Source organism: Papaver somniferum, chromosome 1, assembly GCF_003573695.1.
Source record: "Papaver somniferum cultivar HN1 chromosome 1, ASM357369v1, whole genome shotgun sequence".
NCBI classification, from domain to species: domain Eukaryota; kingdom Viridiplantae; phylum Streptophyta; class Magnoliopsida; order Ranunculales; family Papaveraceae; genus Papaver; species Papaver somniferum.
The window spans coordinates 234601800-234612304 of NC_039358.1; the positions used below are offsets into that span (position 1 = coordinate 234601800).

The window sequence follows — 10505 nt, forward strand, 5'->3', positions numbered from 1 at the left end:
CTCTTTCCTTGCATTGGTGCGCATTGCTTCGGACAGGCGTTGACCAAGGCGGCTAACCTCTGGCCTGCCGGCCAAGACCAGGTAGGGCTAGCCTCTGGCAACCTGTGCTGGATTGGTGCGCATTGCGTTGGCAGCACATACAACGGCCTAGCTCAGGCTTAGCCTTTCTGGAACCACCATATCATACCGCTGCCGCTTGGTTGAATATGATAGCATTACCAATCGATTATATGGTAGATCCTCTAATTTTTAATTACCGATGTGGGACATATTATCTTTAATTAAGACAAGTAACATTATATGTTTAACGGGCCTGGATTCGTCCCAAGCCCGATTTTACCTTAAGACGGGGCTTATGAAGAAGATAGAGGAGGAGGAGATTATGCTGCAGCGCCGCTTGGAGTGGTTGTCCTCTAATGTGAGATCTTAGGTCAGGTCAAAAGAAAAGGCAGTTTTGGGTGATGAAGTGTTAGGATATTTCGTCATCTTAAAATTCTACGCACCTCTTCATTAGAAAGACTACTGTGTCCCTAGAACCAATGTGGGTGAGATTATTTATGGCGCTTCTTGCATGCATGAATGATGCTAAACAACGTACCTCCAGGTTGTTCAAGGTTCTTGAAAAGTCCATGCCCTCTAATGGGGGTGAGGTAGTAAAGATTCTTGAGAAAGACAGGTTGATAATTATTTTCCGGTGAGCAAGGTTTTAACAGGGAAAGGATTTAGGATGTGTTTCACGGCATTACTAGAATGCTCTTGTAATACATGGACGAGAAAAAGATGAAGAGACAACTTAGAAACTGAAAGGAGCTTCCAAAGGGATTCAAATTCAATAGACTAGATGTGCAACATGCTTCTCACTTACTAGGGAATACTTGAGATATTGCATCAGTAAGAAGTATTGCTTCTTCTTTTGTCTGCCCTATTTTCCAAACCCCGAAATCAGATTCACACCAATCCCTGCTCTTCCACGCTTTGAGCGAATTCATTGAGAACAATCCTTGAACTTCTTGAGATGGATCTAGATAATACCATATATCACTTTCTTCCGAAAGTGTGACTGATGCTCAAAATCTTCCAAAAGTGTGACTAAAATTATCTAATACCCAAGGTACCCTTTATAGCCCGATGTTTATATATGGATAGCTAGATGTCCACACTTTATAGCTGATGTCCACATATTTATAGCCTGATGTCCACATATTTTATGAATAGTGTCCGATGTCTAGAATTCGAAACATGGATGTGTACACTTATCCAACATATGTATGCCTAGATTCGAGATGTCTACATATAATATCTACACGTCATTTTGAAAAATGGTGGGGTACCAGTGTGTCTATATGTACACATCCATGAAGGGGTATCTACACATCCTTACACGATGTGTACACATATGTTGTCGATGTGTACACATCTGAGGACAAAATACGGTATTTCCGTAAAAGATTAGGTCATACATGTCCGTTGAACGGTCATGGTCACACTTTTGGAAGATTTTCCCAAAAAGCATATTTTTGGAAGAAAGTGACAATTCAGTCACATTTTTAGGTAAGATCCCTACCATATGGTGCTTTCAGGGTTATCAAGAATTAGGTTTCCATTGTTTATCGTCGTCATCATCATCTAAACGTGACAAGATTTAGACAAGTTTTATTCAGGTAAGTTTTATTGATACAAGTTCAGACAAGATTTATTAATGTACAAAAAGTATTATGTACCAAAGAGAATTCAAATGTGACAAAAATAAACTACACTTATCAGAAATCTCGATGACCATCTCCTGATCGATACCATTCAAGACATCCTCATGGTCGCCTGATTCATGATTCTCTGAAAGAGATTGTAGAGACAAGTTAGTGCATGCAAAATCAAGTTATAAGTTCAGAAGTACATGTTTTATTGATGTTTTAAAGAATTGTGTTGGTGTTTTAAAGAATTCACGTTTACCTTCATCGATCGATTCTTAATGAGGTTTTCACCACGCTTTCCCCAATCAAAAATTCATCTTTAATCATAGGTTCTCCAGCTGCTCCGTTGCCACCTTTTCTTGGGTCAGGCAGATGTTTACGTTGAGCCAAGGTTGATTCATCTAAGGCGTCAATGCCAAACTGTTGGGGTGCCATTTCCGGGTAGTGATGAGTAACCCTATCTAAGTAGATAAGGTTCGTGCAGGAGCTGTCCAAGTTGGTGTGCGCCATATGTGATGCAGATAGCGCTATCTCCTTGTAAGGCTGCCATACAATCTGAAAAGTAACACATAATAAGCTATGTCACAAAGGAAAAGAAGAAGCAAAGACCGTTGAACACTAGAATACCAACAACTTATATCATCGTCCACCAACGCTATCTCCTTGTAAGGCTGCCATACAATCTGAAAAGTAACACATAATAAGCTATGTCACAAAGGAAAAGAAGAAGCAAAGACCGTTGAACACTAGAATACCAACAAACTTATATCATCGTCCACCAAATTAGTAGTATTATAACATTGATTGAAAGACAAAAGTCTGATTTCTTTCTTACACAATTAAAGCAATGCAGTCTTGCATTTATACAAGTTCTGAAAATCAAGATAAGAGCTGTCCTAACATGACAGGCTGTGAACAACTCATACTTAGCTAATAAGAGGCATTTCTCACACACTCTGCTACACGTGAGAACTCAAAGAGATTCTCAGCTATTAGCCCCCCTCAAGCTGGAGGTTATGACTAGAGAGAACCTGTAGCTTGTCTCTGAGTGTAGAAAATCGTGGCCCTGCCAGACCCTTGGTGAGAATGTCTGCAATTTGATCCCAAGTGGAAATTATGTGACCTGAATGTTTTTGTTCTGAACAAGTTCTCTGACAAAATAATAGTCAATGGCCAGATGTTTCATTTTACTGTGAAATACTGGATTAGATGACAAAGAGACTGCACTTTGATTGTCACAGGATATCAATGGTGGAGCAGGAAGTAAGAGATGAAGATCCTTAAGTAGCTGACAAACCCAAACAATTTCTGTTGTTGTGTTGGCTAGAGACCTGTATTCTGATTCAGTGGAACTTCTAGAGACACTACCTTGTCTTTTGCTAGACCAAGAAATTGGATTAGGACCAAAAAATATACAAAAACCTCCTGTAGATCTTCTTGTATCAATTGATCCTGCCCAGTCAGCATCACTGAATCCATGTAAAGTAAGAAGTCCTTTGGAAAACAGTATTCCATAGTCTAAAGTGCCTTTGATGTATCTTAGAATTCTCTTGGCTGCTATAAAATGTTGATCAGTAGGAGCCTGCATATAAAGACACACCTGATTTACTGCAAAACTAATTTCAGGTCTTGTCCAAGTAAGATATTGTAGAGCACCTACTAATGATCTGTATTCACTTGGATCTTCTAATGGGATACCAGCTGAAGCAGTGAGTGAAGTAGACAGTGAGACTGGTGTATTGCAGGGCTTAGCACCAGTCATATTAAATTTCTCCAATAAGTCCAATGCATACTTAGTTTGACTAAGAAAGAGATTTTCTGAATTTCTTTTCACCTGAAGACCAAGAAAATAATGAAGAGAACCCAAGTCTTTGATAGGGAAGTATGCCTTAAGATGATTGATAAACTGAGAAATGTATTCAGTTGAATTCCCAGTGATAATAATGTCATCTACATAAACCAGAAGTACTGTAATCCTTGAGCCAAACTTTTGAACAAATAAGGAAGCATCTGCTAATGAAGGTTTGAAGTCATGAGTAAGAAGAATTTGTAACAATTTATCATACCAAGCTCTGGGAGCTTGCTTCAGACCATATATAGATTTATGTAGTTTACATACATAATGTGGTTTTGTTTGATCAACAAAGCCTGGACGTTGTTGCATATAGACATCTTCAGCTAAATCCCCATGTAAAAAAGCATTACTAACATCCAATTGTTTCATAACCCAGTTGAAGTGAACTGCCAATGAAATTATGAGTCTAATGGTTGTTGGTTTAGCTACAGGACTGAAAGTTTCTGTATAGTCAATTCCTTCTTGTTGATGAAAACCTTTGGCAACCAGTCTAGATTTACATTTATCTAAAGAACCATCAGCCTTATATTTGATTCTAAAGACCCACTTACAGCCTACAACATTATAGGATGGATCTGGTGCAACAAGTGTATATGTTCCTGCATCCTTAAGTGATGTATGTTCTTCTTCCATAGATTGTTTCCATTGAGGTATTTTTATTGCCTTAGAATAACAAGTAGGTGTTGGTGGTGGTATATCAGAAGTAAAATGTGCCGACAGAACATATTTTGTATTAAAGACTTTGGGTTTAAAAATACCTCTTTTACCCCTTGTAACCATGGAGTGTGTATTAGCCAGTGAGGAAATATCAGAAGCTGAAGTATGTTCAGATATTATTGTAGTGGAAGCATCAAATGACTTAATAATATGTGAAGGATCAGTAGAAGCTGCTGGTGAGATTGATGTTGCAGATGTTGGTGCAGATATCTTGGCATATGGAGCTGTAGAAGTAGTATCAGTTAATGCTGGTGAATTGGTAATGTCAGGAAGTATTGTATCTGAAGATCTCAATGGGAAGAAAGTCTCATTAAAAACCACATGTCTAGAGATGTATACTTTCCCTGTTTTAATATCTAAACATCTGTATCCTTTGTGCATAGAACTGTAACCAATAAAAACACAGTGTACACTCCTTGGTTGAAGTTTATGTGTAGTATATGGTCTTATCCATGGAAAACATGATGAACCAAAAGATCTGAAGAAGGAATAATCTGGTTTCTGACCAAACAGCTTTTCAAAAGGAGATAAGTAATCCAGACTTCTGACAGGCAGTCTATTAATCACATAATTGGCTGTAAGAAAAGAATCAACCAAAATTTTTCTGACAGACCTGATTGAATTAAGAAAGTTCTCCCTGTGTCTACAAGATGTCTATGTTTGGATTCAGCCAATCCATTTTGTTCTTGAGTGTAAGGACAAGAAACTTCATGAGTAATTCCATGTGAAATCAAAAATTCTTGTAGTGCATTATTGATGAATTCCCCTCCTCCATCAGTTCTAATTTTAATAATTGAAGTGTGCAGTAACTTTTCAGTCATAGACTTGAAATGTAGAAAAATTTCTTTGAATTCAGATTTTTCAGACAAAGGAAATATCCAACAGAATCTTGAATAGTCATCTATGAGGTTAACATAATATCTGAAGCCATTTGAAGATGTTACAGGACTAGGACCCCATAAGTCCATATGCACTAGTCTAGTGGAGATTGAGCCCTATGTGAAGACAGAGTAAAGGCAATTTATGACTTTTCCCTAGATGACAGTCATTACAAAATAGTGGTGTTTTGACTAAACTAGACAATTGCATATCCTGCACACCTTTTGAAGTACTTGAAATGATGGATGAGCAATCTTTGATGCCAAATTGTAGCTGAATTCTTGTTGCTAAAGAGAGCTTTATTCTTAGTAGTCTTGGTAAAATTCACTGGATATAATCCTCCTTTATGTGGCCCTTGTAAAATGATCTTCCCAGTTGAGTAATCCTTAACAACAAAACCAATAGAATCAAAAGTAATAGAACAGTTGTTGTCACTAGTGAACTTATGTACTGATAATAAGTTTTGAGATGATTTTGGAACAAGAAGCACATTGTTTAGATTAAAAGAATGAGAGGAAGTTGTTTTAGACACATGACCAATATGAGTAATTGGCATACCTTCTCCATTAGCTGTTTGAATCTCATCAGTTCCTTCAAAAGTTGTTGCTTCAGGCAGTTCAGTTTCATCATTAGTGATATGACTATTTGCTCCAGAGTCAGCATACCAAGGATTTTCACCCATGATATTGGCAGTAGCAAGCATGGCACTGAGGTTGTGAGGTGTGTAGTTGTTCTGATAGGCAAAATTTAATCTATGTCTACATTCCAAAGCAAGATGACCAGTTTTATTGCAAATCTGACAAATCTTGTCAGATATTGGTGGTGGTGCAGAAGATGAAGAAGTTGAACCATAGTGAGGTTTTGAATGAAAATGAGGTGATGTTGTGGATGAAGAAGCAGAATGCATCTGAAATTGAGAATAACCTCTTGGATAAAAAGATGAGGGTGGTCTGATATAGCCAGAGTATGGAACTGCAGGTCTTGAAGAATTATGATAACCTCTGCCATTACTTTTATAATTTTGAACAAAAGGTCTTGTAGCAGCAAATGCCTTTGAATTGGCCTCATTGAGTAGATTCTTTTGCTTATTTGTAACAACTATTTCTTCAGTAAGAAGCAAATTGTGGAGTTCCTTTGAAGAGATTGGTGGATTTCGAATACGAATAGATGTACAGAAAGAACTATAATCTTGGCCTAACCCATTGAGTATAGTAACAACTAATTCATCATCATGAATTTGTGAACCAGCAGCAAACAATTCATCTGTTATTTTCTTGATTTCACTTAGGAAGGTAGAAACTGTACCTGACCCAAGTTTTGTGGATTGAAGTTTGAGACGAAGTTGAATTGAATGTGTAGATGAACTTCTTGCATATCTTGAATCAATATTATCCCATAAATCTTTTGAAGATTCTGCTCCAACAACGTATGGAATTACAGATTCAGAGATAGACATCTGAATCCATAGTACAAGAGTAGTATCATCATCATGCCAAGCTGTATATCCAGGATTGACTCCATTATTGAGCAGATAAGGTGGACATGGTAAAGATCCATCAAGAAAACCATTTACTCTATATCGTCGCAGAAGTGGTAGAAGAAGTGATTTCCAGGTAAGAAAATTGTCATCTTTTAATTTGTAACTGAGTATTTGTGAAATTTGATTGAGAGGAACTTGAGAGATTCTTGATTCATATGTTGCCATTGAGTGATTGAATTGAAAAACTGATTAAAGTTTTGAATGTTTTAAAGAAACTAGGTCTGAAAAATTGTTGAGAATTTGAACTCCATTAATGGCTGATGCGGAAGCCTTATCTGATACCATAGTAGTATAACATTGATTGAAAGACAAAAGTCTGATTTCTTTCTTACACAATTAAAGCAATGCAGTCTTGCATTTATACAAGTTCTGAAAATCAAGATAAGAGCTATCCTAACATGACAGGCTGTGAACAACTCATACTTAGCCAATAAGAGGCATTTCTCACACACTCTGCTACACGTGAGAACTCAAAGAGATTCTCAGCTATTACAAATCCATGAATATAGGCAGTGGTTGATATGATTTCCGTGTTTTTCTTCAGGCAACAAAAACCAGCCAGCAAGCATTGAGTGTATACTTGGCTATCCGACCGACCTCTGCTACGCATTGAGTTGGCATGGCTTAGCTCAGGCTTAGCCTTTCTCGAACCAACTCATACCGCTGCAGGTTAGTTGATACGATGGCGTCACCAATTAATTATAGTAGTACCCTCAAACTTTTAATTCTCGATGTGGGATTATGTTCTACTAACAAACAAGATTTGTGCCCGTGTTATCTTGGTGTGTGCGGGGCTTCCCCGACCCGTGGCAACGCATTTTTGATTTGGCGTGTGCGGGATTTCGCCCCGGTCCGGTGCTTTTTTGATTTATTTTTCTGCAATTATTCTTTGAGTCCACCAATCCTTTGATTCAAGTGACGTGAAATGCTTGGTAGCTAGACAGAACTATCAAGAACAAAAGAATGAAATCATTTATCTTAGTTAATCTTTGTGAAAAATTAAACCTCAAAATATTTAATTTGAAATTGCAGAAGATCGATAAATCCTAGTCGAAAGTTAGACACATACAGCACACCATGCCACACAACAGATACAACTAAACCAAAAGATCGATAAATGTTTGGTGCATTCACTATTTTTAGCTTACTGTAACCAATGGTAGCTGTGCTAGACATCTTGCCAGCCCCTTGACATATATAGCCGACAAAACCAATGTTTCCATCCTCTAATTGTCATTTCTCCAGTATAAACATCATGTTAACTGTCATATGTAATTTCCAATGTTGGTTTATGATGTTTCAGTAACCTATCCATTTTAGTTCTCGAGTACGACACCAAAATCATACGACCAAATCAGACCCATGAATCTAAGAGGGGATGCATATTTATCAAGCTTCTCGGCTGAAGGCAAAGTTTAGGAAGATGAAATTCATATTAGCAAATTGAATACTGTAAGACTCTGCATAAATAGTACTATCACATAGACACATACATCTCCATGATTCACCCTATAGATAGCAGTTATGCCCAAAACATATTCAATGGGCTGAATGTTAAACCACTTATTCATGACATGAGAATATCAAGACTCTATGAATCAAAATCACTACCTTTTATTGATTTAGTATCATAAGGCCTACCAGCTTTCTTTTACTGCATCGCTGGTACATGAAAGAATGACAGCAAGTTATGGACAGTGTACGAGTCTAATTCTAATTCGTTAACTAGGTCGATTCTATAGCGAGTCAAGTTTTTGTTTATCTGTCGGACCAAAATTTTCCTTTTCCCTAATAGAATTGGTAAATCAGATTTTTATTACAACTCAGAACAGTGTACGAGTCTAATTCTTGTTTCTAATTAGATTCAGATTCGGATAATTTTACTAAATATATATAGATGAAATCGACTCTTGGTTATTCACATCTCGTTCATTACAACTCGCATCCGTTTTGTTTTTCTTCTACTTCTTCACTGATTCACATCCTTGGTTCATAGTTTCTCTTCTATTCTTTAGTTGATTGATACACTCGTTAGCGGTTCAAGATGGTTAATTCAGCTCTAGGTCGTGAAGTTGCAGGTATCATTGGTAACCTAATTGCATTAGGTCTTTTTCTTTCTCCTTTACCAACTTTCCACAGTATCTATAAGAAAGGTGAAGTCAAGGAGTACTCTCCCTTACCGTACATAGTTACCCTCCTCAACTGTTTATTGTGGGTGTATTACGGTAAAGTGCATCCCAACAGCCTTCTTGTGATCATTATCAATGCGATTGGCATTGTTATCCAGTTCTCCTATGTTGTTTTTTATTTCATCTACGCCAATAAGAAACAGAGAAGATTCGTAGCTTGTTTGAGTCTGATCGAGATTGCTATCTTCATCTTGGTGGTGCTTTTGTGCTCTTTGATCCCGAGCTCTACCAAGCACTGGGATATAGCTGTGGTAACCGGAATAGCATGTGACCTCGTCAACATTGCCATGTATGTTATGCCATGTCTCGCGATTTACAAGGTTTATAGGACAAAGAGTCTTGAGTACATGCCGTTCTGGCTTTCGTTATTCAGTTTTGTCAACGGTGGTTTCTGGCTAGTTTATGGGCTGCTCCCTGTTGATCTATATATTATTTTAAGCAACGGCATTGGTTGTGCCTTGGGTGTAATTCAGATGAGTGTTATTGGGTACTACTTTTTCAAGTACCCACAACCAAAAGATTACATCTCATTGCCGGAGTATCCAAACTGGTTGAAGTTCTGGAAATCGCGGGAGAACAAGATCGCCGATGAAAAGGCCGGTGAAGGCGGCCAAGTAGAGATCTCCGATATGGTCTAAAATAGCATTATGACTTTTTATTTTTAAGGATTAATTAATCATTTATTATTTAAAATTGATTAATTATTTACTTATGTATTTAGGATTTACATCCTTTTTTTCTATTTGGTTAATTTTTATTGTTTAGGATCCAAATACAGTTCGGATTTATTTCAATTAGCAGCCTGCAATCTGTATTAATCAATTTATTTTTTTATTTAGTTAATCCAATGTGCATTACGTTGTTATTTTTGTACTTAATCTCATTAGAGTTTCTTTTTTTTTTTAATGTTATTTTTGTATGTACTGTAGATACTGAATTCACAGATACATGAAAGAACTCAAACCTAAGTTCATCTCATAAGAAAGCGAAAGTGGCTGACTTAGAGCATCAATGGAGGTGGAGAATCAACCTAAGTTCATCTGCTGCAGTTACGTGAACCGTTTATTCTTATAGAGGTGTCTGGTCATCCAACAACATGAGGCTGGGGATGCTTAAAGCTTGCCTCTAATAGCCAGCACATGAAATTTGGGGTTGTGGCAAGCTAATGTTGTGTATTGCCATGAAATATAGTAGAATGCTTATCACTAGGAAATTCTTTCAAGTGTATTGGAGTCTTTTGAACGGTACTAGGGTGCAATCATGATCTATGATGCCATTGGAGTGAATGCTTGCTGGTTATTAATCTTTGTTACTGATTACGTGTTTAATCTCTTAAACATCGACCTGTGCTGTGGATTTCGATTTTGGTCGAAAGGCACACGAACGTCAGATCCTGATAACATGAGAGAGATTATGGTTCCTGTGTTTTTGAATTAATTGGACAAAATAGACACCGATCAAAAATGACTCGGGTGTGAGACATACTTGGCTTGGATGGTTTGTGCATGAGCCTAGCCTGTCAGAGGGCTAATTTACCATGTAAGCAGGACATGCATAGTACAAGAGTTAGAGCTTTGGAGGCTGCTGCATGGGGATTACAGAATCTCGCATAATGTTTTCGGAAGTTCTGTCTT

At 37.5% G+C, this 10505-nt stretch overlaps 1 protein-coding gene across 1 annotated transcript; it reads left to right on the top strand.

The window, feature by feature from the left end:
• The first annotated feature begins 8726 nt into the window (after positions 1-8726).
• LOC113272812 (bidirectional sugar transporter SWEET7-like) lies at positions 8727-9509 on the top strand. Its single transcript, XM_026522610.1, has one exon. It carries the CDS (start codon positions 8727-8729, stop codon positions 9507-9509), a length of 783 nt encoding a protein of 260 aa, XP_026378395.1.
• The last annotated feature ends 996 nt before the right edge of the window (positions 9510-10505 follow it).